General features: G+C 47.6%; 1 protein-coding gene across 1 annotated transcript in view; it reads right to left on the bottom strand.

Annotated features, from left to right (window-relative positions):
* Window positions 1-2,114: 2,114 nt before the first annotated feature.
* The window catches only part of ALDH4A1 (aldehyde dehydrogenase 4 family member A1), a 34,185-nt gene continuing 14,869 nt past the window's right edge, over window positions 2,115-21,430 (bottom strand). Inside the window, 9 exon segments of the mRNA XM_040326768.1 lie at window positions 2,115-2,881; window positions 5,956-6,074; window positions 10,226-10,347; window positions 10,455-10,607; window positions 13,731-13,778; window positions 14,153-14,349; window positions 14,775-14,848; window positions 16,641-16,828; window positions 20,373-20,447. Of these exon segments, the coding sequence (XP_040182702.1) occupies window positions 2,769-2,881; window positions 5,956-6,074; window positions 10,226-10,347; window positions 10,455-10,607; window positions 13,731-13,778; window positions 14,153-14,349; window positions 14,775-14,848; window positions 16,641-16,828; window positions 20,373-20,447 (1,089 nt within the window). The 3' untranslated portion in view covers window positions 2,115-2,768.

Below are 21,430 nucleotides of genomic sequence, written 5' to 3'. Positions count from 1 at the left end.
TGCCCAGCTGTGTCTGTGGCACGGTTACAGCCCTTTTTTTTGTTTGGTGGAGGCCAACGATGACGCAAGATCGGACAGGAACACACACAGGTTTTTTTTCATGGGCCCCGCGTTGCCGGTTACTCAATCTATATGAGGATACCGGATTACACTGACCTTTGTGGGGAATGTATTGGGGACCGTGGCAAATCAGGGCCGGGGCTGTGAAGAGATGGATGTGATTCGGCCCCCCGGTCTCGACATCCAAGGAATGGCATTTTAACTGGATGTAGTTATCACCATTTTTATCATTTTTTGGGGTTATGTCACTTGAGACGCGGGATGGGTGTCCAGTGTTGACCACACACAGAGGGGCCTCAATACAAGCCGGGGTGCCACACATGGAGAACGTTCAACACGAGGCACATAACAGACGGGGAATTTCCAATGTAACGCCAGCTTTGTTACAAATTGATATCAAATATAGGTGTGTATGGGAACCCTAAATAAAAAATAATTATATATGTGTGACGAAATTATTTTGTCAACATCAATTGCCGCCAGTGTGCCCATCAATTGCCGTCACTGTGCCCCATCAATCGCCGCCACTGTGCCCCATCATTTGCAGCCACTGTGCCCCATCAATTGCCACCAGTGTGCCCATAAATTGCCGTCACTGTGCCCCATCAATCGCCGCCACTGTGCCCCATCAATTGCCGCCACTGTGTCCCATCAATTGCAGCCACTGTGCCCCATCAATTGCCGCCACTGTGTCCCATCAATTGCAGCCACTGTGCCCCATCAATTGCCGCCACTGTGTCCCATCAATTGCAGCCACTGTGTCCCATCAATTGCAGCCACTGTGCCCCATCAATTGCAGCCACTGTGCCCCATCAATTGCAGCCACTGTGCCCCATCAATTGCCGCCACTGTGCCCCCATCAATTGCCGCCAGTGTGGCCCCCCTGCCCGGCACAGCGATGTCCTACACGCTCCGAGTCCGCATGTCTTCTCCCGTCCTGTGCTATGATTGGACACCTGCAGCCAATCAGGTGAAAGGATTACCAGACCCGAACACCTGATTGGCGGGTCAATGTTAGGGAAGCATTTTATTCCTTTGTGATCGGCTCTGGCGCCTGATGAAGAGGGCGTGTGTTTGGCCCCCGATACACGTTGGATTTATTCTGCTATGAATCAAATTTTATCAATAAATGACCTTGGACCTTTGGCCGGGTCTCATTGAATTATAGGCTTCATAATTTTACTACATTTCTCAGAGGACAGAAAAAAAACTAGAGAGACATGGCGGCAAACGTACGTGACTTACTAGAATTGGACGCGTCTGAAAAGTGTTCTTATTCTTTAGGAAAGTAGATCGATCAATCGAGTGTACAGAAAATATCACAGAAATCCCGGGGCGCAGTTTTTTTTTATTAGTAATGTTTCCGTATTCCATAAATAAAACATTCCACGTGTCGTGTTTCTTACACCCGTATTCTTTATCATTTTTATTTCATGATAAAAAGTTTTATTACAAAGACAACAGCCACAAATATTGTACAGTTGCTGCAAAGCAGGTAAGCAGCCTAATTAGGCCGCAATTTAAGAGAGAGAGAGAGAGAGAGAGAAGGCCGTTATTATCATGAAATAAAATTAGAGTTTTATTTCAGAGACAATAGCCAAATATACCGTATATACTCGAGTATAAGCCTTTACTATATACCGTATATACTCGAGTATAAGCCGAGTTTTTCAGCACATTTTTTTTGTCCTGAAAATGCCCCCCCTCGGCTTATACTCGAGTCACCTTTTTGCGCATGATCTTCCGGACTTTGGAGACCTGGTCCCGGCCGGTCGTAGGTCCCCTGGGCCCGGAATTTGGCACATATTCCCCCATTTCTCCTCTACAAGTGTGCAAAGTTTGTTGTCTGGGGGACATACGGCCGGGGAGCACCGATTTTTCAAAGCCGGGCTCCCCTTCCATAGACTCCCATGTTAAACAGTAATTTCTCTGGTGATTTTGGGGACCCGGTACCGGCCGGCCGTAGGTCCTCTGGACCAGTAACTTGGCACATATGTAGCCCCATTTCCCCTCTACAAGTATATACTCGTCAATAAGTTTTCCCTTTTTTTTTTTTGTAAAATTAGGTGCCTCGGCTTATACTCGAGGTATATACGGGTATGTTAGATCCACTGGAGAGTATGTAAGCATCTTGATCAGGCCACATTGTAAGACGGACTGACAAGGTAGTTTATTCAATATACAAAAAAAAAAAAAAAGATGTATTATTTCAGAGAGACTATAGCCATCGCTATTTTCGATTGCCAATGTGTCTGTTATAAAATGTTGTAAATAAGTAATTTTTGTCCTTCACTGATGTGCACTGAAGAGGCAGCACTGATTGGGACACACAGGTCTCCTTTAAATAAAATACCACCAGCAGCATTATAATTTCCCCATCCACAGCAACCCCCCCTCCCCTCCCTCAAGCTACCATTGGGCCAGATGACCCCCACCCCAGCGCGTTGCGTCCATAGGTGCCGCGTTTTTAATTGTCACAATCTCTGGATCTTCCTTGTAGTTTTTCCTCGGTCATCTGGGTGTCCATAATAGTAAAAAAAAAAAAAATTGTTTCTCATTTTTAAAAACAGATTATTGTAGCTAAAATATATATTTAAATTTAAAATCTTGGTTGTAGAACGCTGCTCTGCGGTTGGATGAATTAGTAGTCTGGAAAGTAAAATTGTTCATTCCTTATAATAGGTAAAAACAAGAAGATGGCGCCCATCTCATTGCATGTAGGGGTACTTCCATTCCCGCAGAGGGACGTGCGTTTCCTTGATGACCTGCGGGGAGGTCCAGCGGAGGATGTAATGGGGACCTCCGGGCTTGTCGTTTGTACCTGTGACAACACACAACAGCAGATTCATCACATGCACTGTAAGTAGTCATTTTTTTTTTTAATAATAATTATGTTTTTTTTTTCTTGCTAGAATTTGCTGTAACACCCCAAAAAGTTAATATTTTCTGAAAGCAGATGCCCAAAATTCTCCATGGGCGACGCTTTAAAAACCTTTACAGGTCATCAGTTTAGAGTTACTTGTGAATTTATGGCCCTAGAATTATTTCTCTCACATGTGGCGCAATCGATGCTTACATTCAAGTACTTGCCCTACATTATGCCATTTATATGGGGTGTGTACGGGGATGATGGGGGGGGGGGGGGGGGGGGGGGGTAATTAAAAAAATAATAATAAATATTTTTTTAAATCAATTATTTTTATGTATTTATTTGCCATTTTACTGATATCACAGGGAGGCTAACAAAATATATATTATTTGTATTTATTTTAAATGATTTTTTTTTTTATGTATTTATTTTCTATTTTATTTATCGCAGGGAGGCTAACAAAATATACCGTTATATTATTTTTATTTAAATGAATTATCTTTCTTTTTTTTATGTATTTATTTGCGATTTTATTGATATCACAAGGAGGGCAACAAGCCCCCTATATGTGACAGTATGGGAAGGTGACGGCAGCTATTGCAGCAGAGATTGTGCTTGAACAGTTACGTCCTTGGATATACTAGCAGAAGAATTTTATTGAATTCACAGGGAGGCTAAAAATATATATATTACTTTTATTTATTTTAAATTAATTATCTTTCTTTTTCTTGTTTTTATTTGCTATTTTATTGAAATCACAGGGAGGCTAAAAAAAATATATATTATTTTTATTTATTTTAAATTGGTTATTTTTCTCTTTTATGTATTTATTTGCTATTTTATTGATATCACAGGGAGGCTAACAAAATGTATATTACTTTTATTTATTTTAAATTATTTATATTTATTTTTCTTGTATTTATTTGCTATTTTATTGAAATCACTGAAGGCTAAAAAAATATATATTTTTATTTATTTTAAATTAGCAAATAAATACATGAAAAATGTAAAATAACAAATTTAAAATAAAAATAATATATATATTTTTTTAGCCTTCCTGTGATTTCAATAAAATGGCAAATAAATACATAAAAAATAAAAATAACTATTTTATTCATATCACAGGGAGGCTAACACAATATGTATTACTTGTATTCATTTTAAAGTATCTATCTTTCTTTTTCTTGTATTTATTTGCTATTTTATTGAATTCACAGGGAGGCTAAAAAAAATATATATTTTTAAATTGGTTATTTTTCTTTTTTTTTTATGTATTAATTTGCTATTTTATTGATTTCACAGGGAGGCTAAAAAATATATATTATTTTTATGTATTTTAAATTGGCAAATAAATACATAAAAAATAAAAAAATAACTAATTTAAAATAAATAAAAATATATATTTTTTTAGCCTTCCTGTGATCTCGATAAAATAGCAAAAAAAAACATAAAAAATAAAAATAACAATTTTATTGATATCACAGGGAGGCTAACAAAATATGTATTACTTTTATTTATTTTAAAGTAATTATCTTCTTTTTCTTGTATTTATTTGCTATTTTATTGAATTCACAGGGAGGCTGAAAAAAATATATATTATTTTTATTTATTTGAAATTGCTTATTTTTCTTTCTTATGTATTTATTTGCCATTTTATTGATATCACAGGGAGGCCAATAATATATATATAACTGTTATTTATTTGAAATGGATTATCTTTCTTGTTCTTGTATTTATTTGCTATTTTATTGATATCACAGGGAGGTTCACAAAATATATATGAGTTTTATTTATTTGAAATGGATTATCTTTCTTTTTCTTGTGTTTATTTGCTATTTTATTGATATCACAGGGAGGTTCACAAAATATATACGAGTTTTATTTATTTGAAATGGATTATCTTTCTTTTTCTTGTAAAATTTGCCATTTTATTGATATCACAGGGAGGCTAAAAAAATATATATTATTTTTATTTATTTTAAATTGGTTATTTTTATTTTTATTGTATTTATTTGCTATTTTATTGATATCATAGGGAGGCTAAAAAATATATATATATTTTTATTTATTTTAAATTGGTTATCTTTCTTTTTCTTGTATTTATTTGCTATTTTATTGAATTCACATGGAGGCTAAAAAAAATATATATTTATTTTAAATTAGTTATTTTTATTTTTTTATTTATTCATTTGCTATTTTATTGATATCACAGGGAGGCTAAAAAATATATATATTTTTATTTATTTTAAATTAGTTATTTTTCTTTTGTATGTATTTATTTGCTATTTTATTGATATCACAGGGGAGGATAACAAGCCCCCTGTGTGACAGTATGGACGGATGACCGGTCCTCGGCAACGATTGGCGCAGATTGTGCGGGGTGGGATAGTTATATCCTTGGATATACTAGCGGAAGAATGACACCTGTGACCCCGGAAGTGATATAATACGTGTCCCGGGGGGGGGGGGGGGACAACGTTCCACAAGTTCTGCTTTCTCTGTGGAAGCCGTTTCCCGGGCTCCCCTGGAGGAACAAAGGAACCTGAGGGACCACCTCTGGTGCTGCCTGTGGGGCAAGACCACATTTAAAGGGATTGGGTGGTTTTAGAGTTGCCTGGATCACTTTTTTTTTCAGAAAGCCCGTCACTTTAAAGGTGGTTCAAAAACCCACAGTTGCAGGCGCAGCCGTGAGCTTGATTTAACCCCTTGTCTATCATGATGTAGGTTAGAGTCCTCAGAATCATGTGACAGGAAGATACAGCCCCACCTACATGAAGCCAGGCTTCATCTAACTCTGGCGTCCCCCCACCTCTGGCCACATGTGGTATTGCATGCCATAGATGTCAATGCAGAACAAATTATCTTAGTATCCATTGACTTCAATGGGGAAACTCGCTTTGATATGCGAGTGCTTTGGATTACAAGCATTCTCCTGGAACGGATTATCCTCGTAATCGGAGGTTCCACTGCATTTCATTGGTGTTGCCCTTTAATATACAGCGGTATTTTCCAGTTAGTTGGCTCACCTGATGCTCGGGACCCTCCGAAGGGCTGCTGGGCCACAACGGCCCCCGTGGATTTATCATTGATGTAGAAGTTCCCTGCGGCGTTCCTCAGAACCTCTGTAGCTTCTTGTAGAACATTCCTATTGACGTGTAGAAGAAAGATGAACATAAGCAAAATGATGAGAAACATAGCAATATAAAACATTAGAACATAACAATACAAAACATAACAATACAAAACATAACAATACAAAACATAACAATGCGAAACATAACACGAACATTATAACAAAACAAAACATTAGGGTACTTTCACACTGAGGCGTCGTGGTAAAGTGCCGCTATTTTTGCCACAATTTTCGGCCAGTAGCGGGGCGGTTTTAACCCCTACTAGCTTCTGAAAAAGGGTTAAACCCACCCGCAAAAACGCCGCTTTGCGGGCGGTTTGGAGGCGCTGCCCCATTGATTTCAATGGGCAGGGGCGCTGTATGAGCGGTATATTCACTGCTCCTACAGCGCCTCAAAGATGTGGCCGGCAGGACTTTTTTTTACCGTCCTGCCAGCGCAACGCTCCAGTGTTTTTAGCGCAATAGTGCCTGCAAATCGCCTGCAAATCGCCTCAGTGTGAAAGCAGCCTAACAATACGAAACAAAACGAAACGTAACAATAGAAAAACATAACATAACATAATACAAAACGTAACATAATAGAAAAACATAACATAACACGAAACATAACACAAAACAAAACATTATAACAGAATATGGTAGAATTGTGTTTTCCCTTTCAAATTTGCACCTCTATGGGATTGTGTCCGTGCAGCTGCTGCATCCACTTCTATGGAGTGACTGCACACAGCTCCGAGGTGCAGTGGCGGGGCGTCCATAGAGGGCGCAGGAGCGCCGCCCCCTCTCGCTCGTGCACCGCCACTGAAAACAATACATAGATTCATGTATTGCATGAATCTATGTATTGTCGCCTCTGCTGCCCACTATTCACATGGCAGGCCCCCTGGCGAGCGCCGGCCCCCTGAATTACGGCAGCTGGTTGGCTGTGGAAGTGCCTATCGGAGCCAGTCCCTGAGGGCTGTAATCGGCTTCCAAATAGTTAACCACGGGACGCACGGGGGGGGGGGGATGCATTCCTTGGTTAACACTGACACTCGTCTCAGCCAATCAGGTTCACCGGATCTGGTTACCGGTAACCTGATTGGCTGAAGCGACATCGAGGGCGGGACTACATCGAGGGATCGTGGAGGAGGATCTGGGGATGGCTGGCTGAGAAAGGTAAGTGCCAGGCGGGGGGGTCAATCTGGCAGCATTTTAGGGTCAAACTGGCGGCAATTGATGGGCACAGTGGACGACAATTGATGGCACAGTGGCTGCGTTTGGCATGGCACATTGGCGACAATTGATGGGCACAGTGGTGACAATTGATATGCACAGTGGCTGGGTTTGATGGCATGGCACAGTGGCTGGGTTTGATGGCATGGCACAGTGGCTGAGGCTGCAATTGATGGGCACAGTGAGGCTGCGTTTGGCATGGCACAGTGGCGACAATTGATGGGCACAGTGGCGACAATGGCATGTCACAGTGGCGACAATGGCTGGTCACAGTGGCGACAATGGCTGGTCACAGTGGCGACAATGGCTGGTCACAGTGGCGACAATGGCTGGTCACAGTGGCGACAATGGCTGGTCACAGTGGCGACAATGGCTGGTCACAGTGGCGACAATGGCTGGTCACAGTGGCGACAATGGCTGGTCACAGTGGCGACAATGGCATGGCACAGTGGCGACAATGGCATGGCACAGTGGCGACAATTGATGGGCACAGTGGTTGGGTTTGATGGCATGGCACAGTGGCGACAATTGATGGGCACAGTGGTTGGGTTTGATGGCATGGCACAGTGGCGACAATTGATGGGCACAGTGGCTGGGTTTGATGGCATGGCATAGTGGGGCTGCAATTGATGGGCACAGTGAGGCTGCAATTGATTTTTTTTTTTTTTGGTTTGTTTGCGTCCCCCCCAAAAATGTTGAGCACCAGCCGCCACTGGCGAGGTGGATGAACACGCTCAGCAAGGACAGGTCTCGGCACTTGTCTGAAATGAGCCCTTCGATTTCTTATAATTATCAAATCCACTCATTTGCTGCAACTTTGAAAAATGAGGAGATCCGTCATTCTACACTAAACTTCTCCACACCCGGCTCTGGTGGTTTTTACAGGTCAGGTGGATGGTATGACACCCCGTGGTATGGGCGGCGAGGTGAGAAGTATTCACAGACAGCTTTATCTTTCCTGCCCTCTTATCGGCCTTTATGACTGTAATCAGGTTGTATATTCATCAGTTTCTCATTTATCACCAGGGAGGCGGATGATAAGGCCCTCTGTATATTTATAGAGGAATCCTCCGGAAGGTGCGATAGAGAGGGAACCGCTATGAAAGTGGTGAAGCATTCCCGTGATGAATACGGTCCGGGATTCATGTATAGCTCTGTATTAGTGCCGCACTTCATATAAATAAAATAAATAAATCTACGCCATTCAGATCAAAGGCAGGACCGAGGAGCAATGTCTGCAGGAGCCGACGTGCATCATTCAAGCAGTGGCGGTGCGTCCATAAAGGGCGCAGGAGCGCCGCCCCCCCCTCTCCTTCTCGCCCCCCCCCCCCCTCCTGCTCTCTCACATAGATAGATTCGTACAATGCATGAATCTGTCTATGGTCACCCCCTATTCATGTGCCCAACCCCTTGACGTCTGCCAGGGGCATCTGAATTACAGCTGCGTTCTTTTTTTTTTTTAAGCGCCTGTTTAGAGCCATAAGCTCTAAAAGCTTTCCAAAAGGGTAAACTGCGGGCGCAACGCTCTGCGTTTGCCGATTACTCAGTGTTGCGTTAGGGAAGCGGATAAATCGCTTCCCTAAAACTGACCCGCCTCTCAGCCAATCAGGGTATGGTTACCTGTCACCTGAACAGGCGCCGCTATTGGACGCCTGACGGGACGAAAGGACGGTGTCAAGAAGTGCCCGCAAGAGACATGAAGGACCCCCCCCTGCTCGTCGCTGTCACCCGCTGCCCCACAAAGACAGGGTAAGTGCAGGGCAGATGGTGAGCGGGCAGGGAGGGTCACACTGGCAGCATATGATGGGCACCGTGGCTGTGTCTGATGGGCACCGAGGCTACATTTAATGGGCACCGTGGCTGGGTCTGATGGGCACCGTGGCTACATTTAATGGGCACCCTGGCTGCGTCTGATGGGCACCCTGGCTGCGTCTGATGGGCACCCTGGCTGCGTCTGATGGGCACCATTTGATGAGCACCGTGGCTGCATTTGGGCACCCTGGCTATGTTTAATGGGCACCCTGGCTACATTTAATGGGCACCGCTTGATGGGCACCCTGGCTGCGTTTGATGGGCACCCTGACCGTGTCTGATGGGCACTATTTAATGAGCACCGTGGCTGCATTTGGGCACCCTGGCTATGTTTAATGGGCACCATTTGATGGGCAACGTGGCTGCGTTTGATGGGCACCCTGGCTGCGTCTGATGGGCACTATTTGATGAGCACTGTGGCTGCATTTGGGCACCCTGGCTATGATTAATGGGCACCCTGGCTACATTTAATGGGCACCAAGACAGGGTAAGTGCCGGGCAGATGGTGAGTGGGGGGGGGGGGGGGTCACACTGGCTGCGTCTGATGGGCACCCTGGCTGCGTCTGATGGGCACCCTGGCTGCGTCTGATGGGCACCCTGGCTGCGTCTGATGAGCACCCTGGCTGCGTCTGATGGGCACTATTTGATGAGCACCGTGGCTGCATTTGGGCACCCTGTCTATGTTTAATGGGCACCCTGGCTACATTTAATGGGCACCGCTTGATGGGCACCCTGGCTGCGTTTGATGGGCACCCTGGCTGTGTCTGATGGGCACTATTTAATGAGCACCGTGGCTGCATTTGGGCACCCTGGCTATGTTTAATGGGCACCATTTGATGGGCAACGTGGCTGCGTTTGATGTTTTTTTTTTTCAAAAAAATGTGTTTGTGCCCCCCCCCCAAATATTGAGGGGACCAGCTGCCACTGCATACAAGTGTATAGTACGGTGTAGGTGAGGAAACCACGAAAATATTTCCATTCCTCTATATTCCGGCAGGTGAACGGTTTCTGTACACCGTCTTCATTCGCGTATTTTGCTGAACGTTGCCTTTTAATCGGTAGAATTTAATATTTACTGACGGTGATTGTAGAGGGGCAGGAGGGGTCTGGAATGTCACATAGAGAGAGGTACTTACTTATCCTGGGCAAACACTGCCCCCGTGAGGCCGTACGGGGAAGTGGAATCTATCAGTTTCAGGACGTCCTTATACTCGTTTTCTGGATACACGTAAACCGCCAACACCGGTCCGAAGATTTCCTGTATCACAAGGCCAAAACGTACGTGTCACATCGGTGCAATCAATAAAGTTTACTGCGTCATAAGATTTATCAATGTATGCGCAACTCCGCCGTGCGTCCCGTTACCTCCGCCATGATCTTCTCTCTGGGATCTTTGGTCTCGATGATTGTGGGTTCTACAAAGTATCCAACTCGGTCATCGCACTTCCCTCCGGCCAGGACGGCGAGGTTGGGCGACTCTTTGGCGTGTTTGATCCAGCCTTGTATCCGCCTGAAGGACTAATGAGAAATGAACAGAATCAGAGCGAGAAATGTTATATATTTAATAAAAAGAACGTCAGTCATTCTATGGAGGGGGGAGCTGGGAGAACACTTTACACCCGTCTGTGGTTTTCTAGTTTTTATAATTGGGGGAGGGGGAGGACAGTCAGAAAGCAGCTTTTGAGATGGAGAGAAGGAGAGAGATAAGGGAGAAGAGAACAAGAGAAAAAGAAGGAAAAGAGAAAAAGGAAAAGAGAGAAAGTGGGAGAGACCGAAGGAAAGAGTGAGATGGGTGGAAAAAAGAGAGAGAGAGAGAAAGGGGAAAAAGCAGAGAGAGAGAGAGAAAGAGGGGAGAGAGGAGGGAAAGAGCGAGAGAAAGAGCGAGAGAAAGAAAGAGAAATATGAGAGAGAGAGAGAGAGAGAGAGAGGGGAAAAAGGAGAGGGAGAGAGAGAGAAAGAAAGAGCGAGAGAAAGAAAGAGAAATATGAGAGAGAGAGAGAGAGAGAGAGGGGGAGAAAGAGAGGGGGGAGAAAGAGAGGGGGGAAAGAGTGAGAGAAAGAGAGCGAGAGAGAAAGATAAATAGAGAGAGAGAGGGGAGAGGAGGGAAAGAGCGAGAGAAAGAAAGAGAGAGCGAGAGAAATATGAGAGAGAGAGAGAGGGGGGAGAGAGAGAGGTGGGGGAGAAAGAGAGGAGGGAAAGAGTGAGAGAAAGAGAGCGAGAGAGAAAGATAAATAGAGAGAGAGAGGGGAGAGGAGGGAAAGAGCGAGAGAAAGAAAGAGAGAGCGAGAGAAATATGAGAGAGAGAGAGAGAGGGGGGAGAGAGAGAGGTGGGGGAGAAAGAGAGGAGGGAACGAGTGAGAGAAAGAGAGCGAGAGAGAAAGATAAATAGAGAGAGGGGAGAGAGAAAGAAAGAGCAAGCGCGGGAGAGAGAGAAATATGAGAGAGAGAAAGAGGGGGGAGAGAGAGAGAGAAAGGGGAGAGAGGAGGGAAAGAGCGAGAGAAAGGAAAGAGCGAGAGAGAGGAGGGAAAGAAAGAGCGAGCGCGGGAGAGAAAGAAATATGAGAGAGAGAGGGGAGAGAGGAGGGAAAGAGCGAGAGAAAGAAAGAGAGAGAGAGAAATATGAGAGAGAGAGAGAGAGGAGGGAAAGAGAGGAGCGAGAGAGAGAGAAGAGAGAGGAGGGAAAGAGCGAGAGAAAGAAAGAGCGAGCGCGGGAGAGAAAGAAAAATATGAGAGAGAGAGAAAAAGAGGGGGGAGAGAGGAGAGAGAGAGGAGGGAAAGAGAGAGAGAGAGGAGGGAAAGAGAGAGAGAGGAGGGAAAGAGAGAGAGAGGAGGGAAAGAGAGAGAGAGAGAGAGAGAGAGAGAGAGAGAGAGGAGGGAAAGAGAGAGAGAGAGAGAGAGAGGAGGGAAAGAGAGAGAGAGAGAGAGGAGGGAAAGAGAGAGAGAGAGAGAGAGAGAGAGAGAGAGAGGAGGAGGGAACGGAGAAGAAAAGAGAGAGAGAGAGAGAGAGAGAGAGAAAGATAAATAGAGAGAGAGAGGGGAGAGGAGGGAAAGAGCGAGAGAAAGAAAGAGAGAGCGAGAGAAATATGAGAGAGAGAGAGAGGGGGGAGAGAGAGAGGTGGGGGAGAAAGAGAGGAGGGAAAGAGTGAGAGAAAGAGAGCGAGAGAGAAAGATAAATAGAGAGAGAGAGGGGAGAGGAGGGAAAGAGCGAGAGAAAGAAAGAGAGAGCGAGAGAAATATGAGAGAGAGAGAGAGAGGGGGGGAGAGAGAGAGGTGGGGGAGAAAGAGAGGAGGGAACGAGTGAGAGAAAGAGAGCGAGAGAGAAAGATAAATAGAGAGAGGGGAGAGAGAAAGAAAGAGCAAGCGCGGGAGAGAGAGAAATATGAGAGAGAGAAAGAGGGGGGAGAGAGAGAGAGAGAGAAAGGGGAGAGAGGAGGGAAAGAGCGAGAGAAAGGAAAGAGCGAGAGAGAGGAGGGAAAGAAAGAGCGAGCGCGGGAGAGAAAGAAATATGAGAGAGAGAGGGGAGAGAGGAGGGAAAGAGCGAGAGAAAGAAAGAGAGAGAGAGAAATATGAGAGAGAGAGAGAGAGGAGGGAAAGAGAGGAGCGAGAGAGAGAGAAGAGAGAGGAGGGAAAGAGCGAGAGAAAGAAAGAGCGAGCGCGGGAGAGAAAGAAAAATATGAGAGAGAGAGAAAAAGAGGGGGGAGAGAGGAGAGAGAGAGGAGGGAAAGAGAGAGAGAGAGGAGGGAAAGAGAGAGAGAGGAGGGAAAGAGAGAGAGAGGAGGGAAAGAGAGAGAGAGAGAGAGAGAGGAGGGAAAGAGAGAGAGAGGAGGGAAAGAGAGAGAGAGGAGGGAAAGAGAGAGAGAGGAGGGAAAGAGAGAGAGAGAGAGAGAGAGAGAGAGAGGAGGGAAAGAGAGAGAGAGAGAGAGAGAGGAGGGAAAGAGAGAGAGAGAGAGAGGAGGGAAAGAGAGAGAGAGAGAGAGAGAGAGGAGGAGGGAACGGAGAAGAAAAGAGAGAGAGAGAGAGAGAGAGAGAGAGAAAGGGGTGAGAGAAGGATAGAGAGAGCGAGGAGGGAAAGGGAGAAAAGAGAGTGAGAGAAGAGAGAGAGCGCAAAAAGGGAAAGAAGGACATAGAAATAGAAGGTGGGAATGAGGAAAGTGAGACAGAGGGGTGAGGGAAGGAATGGTAGAGAGAAAAGGAGGGAAAGAAGGAAAAAAGAATGAGAGGGGTGAGAGAAAGAGAGAGCAAGAAGGGGGAAGTGAAGGGAAAACATGAATGGGGAAAAGAGAGAGAGAAGGGTGAAGGAGACACTCGTGGCGTTGTCTCGTTTTGGGTGTCGCAGGCGTTGTTGGCCTCTATTATAGGCGACCTCCAGTAATGGCGTCCTCATTACATGGCGGGGTTCTCTCTTCTAGAAGTGATCGGAGGGCGGCTTCTATCAGTAGAATATTCTCATTGGGACACGACTGATATCTCAGCACATGGAGGAAGCAGACAGTTGATTGGTAACAATTATAACCGTCATTCTCTTGGCGGACCTTCTAGGAAGGTAATGGGTATAGCAAGCAGAGCGGGGGAAGGGTGGCCGGTCACTTTCCCCCCCTGACACATGTAATCCAGATTAATACAGAAAATCCCACGACTTGCCTTTTCATCAATAACGGCGGAGGTGAAGGTGCTGAAGTCATCGGCGGGCTGGAATTAGAGCGCAGAAGAAGGCAGATCAGAGGATATCAGCACTGTGCAGCTCATTAATATGTCCCCCAAATCTCCTAAGTGCGTGTCGTGGATCAGAAGCCTCCGCTAAATCCTCGCACAACCTTCAGCTTCTAAAATTACTTCCCACCTGACAGGGACAAGGACACCTCTTTTCAATTAGCGTGTCGGGTTATGGGCTACTTACAATAAATTCCCGAGATTCTCCAATCTTCTAGTCCCTGACAGGATCAGTGAAGTCGGACGGTTGAGCAGGTATTAGTGGAGGCCTAACGTGTCTTCTAATCCCATCAGACTCCCGCTGAGCCCCCGAAATAAAGAGACCCCTTCCGAGAGGGGAAATCTCCACTCACATTTCCCACTTTGATCTTGGCGTGTTCCTCCAGCAGCCTGGCTTTGATCCGGGGCCACAGAGAGTCGGGAACGTAGAGCCGCGAGCAGGCCGAGCATTTCTGACCGCTGTACTCGAAGGCCGATCGGATGGCGCCGTACACCACGCTCTCGGCGTCGGCTGACTTGTGCACGAAGTGGAAGTTTTTCCCACCGCATTCTGTGGAGGAAGAACGGACGTTTCTTTAACTGCAAGGGTTCAACTGATCGTATGGGCGGAGCCAAAAATGACATCTGTGCGGGGCCAGTGCTAGACTATTCTGTGCCCTAGGCAAGACCAGCTACTTGCACCGCACCCCCCCCCCCCCCCCCAAAAAAAAAAAAATTTTTTAAAGCAAAATAACATGGTTGCTAAGGAGCAGGCGGCTGCCGAGCCCTTAACAACCAATGAGTCATGTAATGTAAAGAAAATTGCTGGCATTAACAAAATCAACAAGGTCCCCCTCCTCGTTCAATACAAGGTCCTTGGGGGACGAGGTGCTTTGGGGGGCCCCCCTGCCCCAAAGCACCTCCCTCTCATGCTGAGGGTATGTGGCCTGGTATGGTTGAGGAAGGAGGGGGCGCTCGGAACTGAAACCCGCTCACCTCCAGCCAGGCGGGGAAAGGTCCGGTACCGGTCCAGATTCTCTGCAGTTTGTTTCCAAAGCCGCTTAAAGGTTCTAAATAAAATAAAATAAAATTATTGCGGAATACAAAGGAACAGAAATAATAATGATAATATTATACAGAGACAGAAGAGAGAACTTCGCAGGTCAATGTTGGTGAATCCAAAGCAGATTTTATTTTGAGTAAAGTATGAAAGGGTTGGAACTCCTGTCAGGTTTTTGTTGCTTTCTGTGTCCCCGCTGGGGAGATTCCCCTCTCTATATGTCCCGTGTCACTGGGACTGGAAGTGAGGGGGGAAAATCCAAATCTCCCAGAACAGGAACAGAGGGGGAATCTTCCAATGGGGGACACTGGTTCTGGTGACAACCAAGTGGGAATTGGAGAAATTTGCTTCTGACTTCCTGTTTCCAGCATGGAAATAGAAGGATTCATTTCCCCAATGAGATGACTATGGCTACTTGGCCCGGGTATTCTATTGAGTGCCCCAGATCTCCACTGGGATATGGTAGTGATCCATTCTATGGGATGTGGGTGTGGTCCATCCTATGGGATGTGGGAGTGATCCATTCTATGGGATGTGGGAGTGATCCATTCTATGGGATGTGGGAGTGATCCATTCTATGGGATGTGGGAGTGATCCATTCTATGGGATGTGGGAGTGATCCATTCTATGGGATGTGGGAGTGATCCATTCTATGGGATGTGGGAGTGATCCATTCTATGGGATGTGGGAGTGATCCATTCTACGGGACGACATGGGCGTGGTCCCTTCTATGGGAGGTGGGCGTGGTCCCTTCTATGGGAGGTGGGCGTGGTCCCTTCTATGGGAGGTGGGCGTGGTCCCTTCTATGGGAGGTGGGCGTGGTCCCTTCTATGGGAGGTGGGCGTGGTCCCTTCTATGGGAGGTGGTCCATCCTATGGGACGTGGGAGTGGTCCATCCTTTGGGGCGTGGGAGTGGTCCATCCTATGGGACGTGGGAGTGGTCCATCCTTTGGGGCGTGGGAGTGGTCCATCCTATGGGGCGTGGGAGTGGTCCATCCTATGGGGCGTGGGAGTGGTCCATCCTTTGGGGCGTGGGAGTGGTCCATCCTTTGGGGCGTGGGAGTGGTCCATCCTTTGGGGCATGGGAGTGGTCCATCCTATAGGACGTGGTCCACCCTATTGGACGTGAACCACCCTATTGGACGTGGACCACCTTATGGGACGAGGGAGTGGTCCACCCTATGGGACGTGGACGTGGTCCACCCTATGGGACGAGGGAGTGGTCCACCCTATGGGACGTGGACGTGGTCCACCCTATGGGACGAGGGAGTGGTCTACCCTATGGGACGAGGGAGTGGTCTACCCTATGGGACGAGGGAGTGGTCTACCCTATGGGACGAGGGAGTGGTCTACCCTATGGGACGAGGGAGTGGTCTACCCTATGGGACGAGGGAGTGGTCTACCCTATGGGACGAGGGAGTGGTCTACCCTATGGGACGAGGGAGTGGTCCATCCTCTGGGCCCATCCCTTTCATTTGTTGGATTTCAGTTTTGTCCATCATGGAGGCTCAGGGTGACAGGTGGGCATTACCCAGGGTGGTCGGTATACGGTTTTTCTAGGATTGCCCACCCCTCCAGACACCCACCAACCCAGGAGGGCAAATAATAAGCATATTAGACATCAGCTTTAACCATTCCCTACAAAAAAAAGAAAAAGTTTTGGCTTTAGATATACTTTGGTTTATATTCAGATGATGGTCCTATGAAATATAAGAACACAAAACAATAAAGTGTAGATGACTTCACCACCGTAGCGCCCCGCCCCCACCACCTCCCATAAGGAAATCTTCTCTGGAACTTACGGAAAGCTTCCTGTGAAATTGATTCCGCTGAGGTGTTCGGAGCCGGTGATGGTATCTCCGAAGACCGGGCCATCTGCCGGGACAAACTGTATAATGTTGGGGGGAAGGCCGGCTTCACGGAGGACGTTGTATACCGCATAACTGGCCAGTATGGCCGTATCGCTGGGCTTCCACAGGACGACATTTCCCTGCCAAGTGACCAAACACAACCGGGTTAATTAAACTGCAAATTTAGGCAAGTGTGTGCTATTAGGGGGACTTGTATGGTGACGGGGGGTATGACTTATACGGTGATGGAGGTAGGACTTATACGGTGATGGAGGTAGGACTTATACGGTGACGAAGAGGGGGTAGAACTTATACGGCAACGGGCAGGTAGGAGTTATACGGTGATCGAGTCATACGGTGATGGCGGTTTGGGAGTCATACGGTAGTATTGGGTAGGACATATGCGGTAATGGCGGTTGGGAATCATACGGTAGTAATGGGTAGGACGTATGCGGTGATGGCGGTTGGGAGTCATACGGTGATGGCCGATGGGAATCATATGGTGCTGGCGGTTGGGAATTATACAGTGATGGCGGTTGGGAATTATACAGTGATGGCGGTTGGGAATTATATGGTAGTATTGGGTAGCACGTATGCGGTGGCGGCAGTTGGGAGTCATACGGTGGTATTGGGTAGAACATATGCCATGATGGTGGTTGGGAGTCATACGTGGTATTGGGTAGGACGTATGCGGTGATGGCGGATGGGAGTTATACGGTAATGGCGGTTGGGAGTCATACGGTGGTGTTTGGTAGGACGTATGCGGTTGGGAGTCATATGGTAGTATTGAGTAGGACGTATGCCGTGATGGCGGTTTGGGAGTCATACGGTAGTATTGGGTAGGACGTATGTGGTGATGGCGGTTGGGAGTCATACGGTGGTATTGGGTAGGACGTATGTGGTGATGGCGGTTGGGAATTATACGGTGGTATTGGGTAGGATGTATGCGGTGATGGCGGTTGGGAGTCATACGGCGGTATTGGGTAGGACGTATGCGGTGATGGAGGTTGGGAATTATACGGCGATATTGGGTAGGACGTATGCGGTGATGGCGGTTGGGAGTTATACGGTGGTATTGGGTAGGACGTATGCAGTGATGGCGGTTGGGAGTCATACGGTAGTATTGGGTAGGACGTATGCGGTGACAGCGGTTGGGAGTCATACGGCGGTATTGGGTAGGACGTATGCGGTGATGGCGGTTGGGAGTCATACGGTGGTATTGGGTAGGGCGTATGCGGTGATGGAGGTTGGGAGTCATACGGCGGTATTGAGTAGGACGTATGCGGTGATGGAGGTTGGGAGTCATATGGCGGTATTGGGTAGGACGTATGCGGTGATGGAGGTTGGGAGTCATACGGTGGTATTGGGTAGGACGTATGCGGTGATGGCGGTTGGGAGTCATACGGTAGTATTGGGTAGGACGTATGCGGTGATGGAGGTTGGGAGTTATACGGTGGTATTGGGTAGGACGTATGCGGTGATGGCGGTTGGGAGTCATACGGTAGTATTGGGTAGGACGTATGCGGTGATGGCGGTTGGGAATTATACGGTGATATTGGGTAGGACGTATGCGGTGATGGCGGTTGGGAGTCATACGGTGATGGCGGTTGGGAATTATATGGTGGTATTGGGTAGGACGTATGCGGTGATGGCGGTTGGGAGTCATACGGTGATGGCGGTTGGAAATTATATGGTGGTATTGGGTAGGATGTATGCGGTGATGGCGGTTGGGAGTCATACGGTGATGGCGGTTGGGAATTATATGGTGGTATTGGGTAGGACGTATGCGGTGATGGCGGTTGGGAGTCATACGGTGATGGCGGTTGGGAATTATATGGTGGTATTGGGTAGGACGTATGCGGTGATGGCGGTTGGGAGTCATACGGTGATGGCGGTTGGGAATTATATGGTATTGGGTAGGACGTATGCGGTGATGGCGGTTGGGAGTCATACGGTGATGGCGGTTGGGAATTTTACGGTGATGGCGTTTGGGAGTCATACGGTGGTATTGGGTAGGACGTATGCGGTGATGGCGATTTGGAGTCATACGGTGATGGCGTTTGGGAGTCATACGGCGGTATTGGGTAGGACGTATGCGGTGATGGCGGTTGGGAGTCATACGGTGATGGCGGTTGGGAATTATATGGTGGTATTGGGTAGGACGTATGCGGTGATGGCGGTTGGGAGTCATACGGTGATGGCGGTTGGGAGTCATACGGTGATGGAGGTTGGGAGTCATACGGCGGTATTGGGTAGGACGTATGCGGTGATGGCGGTTGGGAGTCATACGGTGATGGAGGTTGGGAGTCATACGGTGATATTGGGTAGGACGTATGCGATGGTGGCGGTTGGGAGTCATGCGGTGGTATTGGGTAGGACGTATGCAGTGATGGCGGTTGGGACGTATGCAGTGATGGCGGTTGGGACGTATGCGGTGGTATGCAGCTGACTGAAATTGAGAAGCCGCGGTTTAGACCAGATGAGTTCCTGTAAAGTAAATTTTCTCTTCTTATTGAAGTTTTCCTCTCACTGTCATGCTCTACAATGACATGAAACGCGTCGATCACACCGACACACCGAGGACGGTAATTAGAGGACGCCTGACAGGCAGGTAATGGCCGCTCCTCCATGATCTCGCTGCATTCTGACTTCCACAGGATCATTATATTGCGGCAGAATTCCGCACCTGCGAAGAACTCTTTAATAACTCCCATTGTGTGTCTGACGTGAGACTTCAAAGACAACACCTGAACCCGATTATCACCCTCCCCTCCCCCACACAAAGTCCGCTGCCTTCCTAACCCCTACTTATCTGGGCGGGGCCATCCTTCCCCGTCGGAAGAAAAGTTCTAGATTCCATTTCTCTCTCCTGGGATCAAATATGTGAGAAGAATGGCCGCCGGTGTCGGGATTATCCGGCCGGCGAGGATTACGTCTGAACGCGGTGACATTTGATCTGATGCGCCGGGATTAGCGGCCGCGTGTTTTACAACAGAACGCAACGTCCTCTAATTACTCCTCACATCTGAGGGGGGGGAGGGGCCGTGGATTTTTTTTTTATATCTTCTGACATAATTCGACTTTGCGAAGGTGGAGGAATTCGCCAAAACCGCGCCTTTCTTTAAACTGGAATACATGCCGTGCCGGGGGGAGGGGGGGGCTGACTCCGCGTTCACACGGGACGTACCCAAAATGGAGATCTCCAGGTTTTAGGTCTACGGGTGCAACCGAGCGCGGGGTCGTCTATACGCCTTGCATGTAGGACAGCCCATTCCTTTCAGTGGGTGGAGCTACCCGCAAGAAGTCCCGCCTCTTTTCCAAAAACGCAATTAACAAAAGAATGGCAACGACGCGCATCTGCTCCAAAAGATGGAAGGTGGCAGGGGGAGGGAGCTCCAGCACACAGCCTGTGATTGACAGCCTCAGCTTTGTTTCTGTGTGCTATATATGGAAGGAGGGGGGCGTGTCCCTTCCCTCCAATCAGCTCTCAGAACTCTTTTCGCTGAGCTCTGCAGATTGTGACTTTAGCTCCCAGGCCCCATTTTTTTTTCTGAATTCTCAGACCAGCTTTATAAATTCTGGACTTGTGCTACATTTCAAAGTTTAGTTTCCCCCCATTTGCTGGAGTTTTGCTTTAAGTAGGATCTGGTGGTAACGAGGAAAGTACGGGAGATGCGCACTCACCATCAACGCCGGAGCCCCGGCCAGGTTTCCTCCAATGGCGGTGAAGTTGAACGGAGAGACGGCGGCAATAAATCCCTGGCAGGGGGAAAAGCAGAAGTCAATGAGATGAGTACACAGAACGTCCCATCCCCCCCCCCCAAAACAAGTACTGCCCCCTAACCACCCCCTCAGATATCCCCTCCCCAAAATGTCACTCCCACCACAAATAACCCCCCCAAAAAAAAACAAGTACTGCCCCCTAACCACCCCCTCAGATATCCCCTCCCCAAAATGTTCACTCCCAATACAAATAACCCCCCCCCCCCAGTCATCCCTACTAGCACAACCCCCCCCCCCCCCCCCCAAGAAAAAAAATCCCACCTAGTACAAATCCCCCAAAATCAGGGCCATCTTAATGCAAGGGCACTCCTGGGCACTGCCCAGTGGCCCCAGGTACATGGGGGGGCCCCCCACAATAATCTTGCATTACATGATACTTGCCAACTGTCCCGGATTTGCTGGGACAGTCACGTTTTTTACTACTGTCCCGATACGGTTGTGTCCCGGGAAGCGTCCCAGAACCTTTACTGTGCCCCCCAGATCCCAGTGTTGTGCCCTCCTGACCCCCTCCCCCCCCAGACTGTGCCCTTTGTGTCGACTAGTCTTTGATTTACGGAATGTTTTCCTTTTGTAAAATCGATTTTATTGAAAGTACTAATTAATATACCGTATATACTCGAATATAAGCCGAGGCACCTAAATTTTACCACAAAAAACTGGGAAAGGTTGACTCGAGTATAAGCCGAGGGTGGGAAATGCATCAGCTACTTTAAGTGGAACAATGCCCATTTACAGCCCTCACTGTGCCCATTTATGCTTTTACTGTGCCCATTTGCAGCCCTCGCTGTGCCCATTTACAGCCCTCACTGTGCCCATTTACAGCCCTCACTGTGCCCATTTACAGCCCTCACTGTGCCCATTTGCAGCCCTCACTGTGCCCATTTGCAGCCCTCACTGTGCCCCTTTGCAGCCCCCACTGTGCCCATTTGCAGCCCCCACTGTGCCCATTTATACCCTTT

This window comes from Rana temporaria, chromosome 10 (assembly GCF_905171775.1).
Source record: "Rana temporaria chromosome 10, aRanTem1.1, whole genome shotgun sequence".
Taxonomy (NCBI): domain Eukaryota; kingdom Metazoa; phylum Chordata; class Amphibia; order Anura; family Ranidae; genus Rana; species Rana temporaria.
This window is presented reverse-complemented; position numbering and strand designations above follow the sequence as displayed.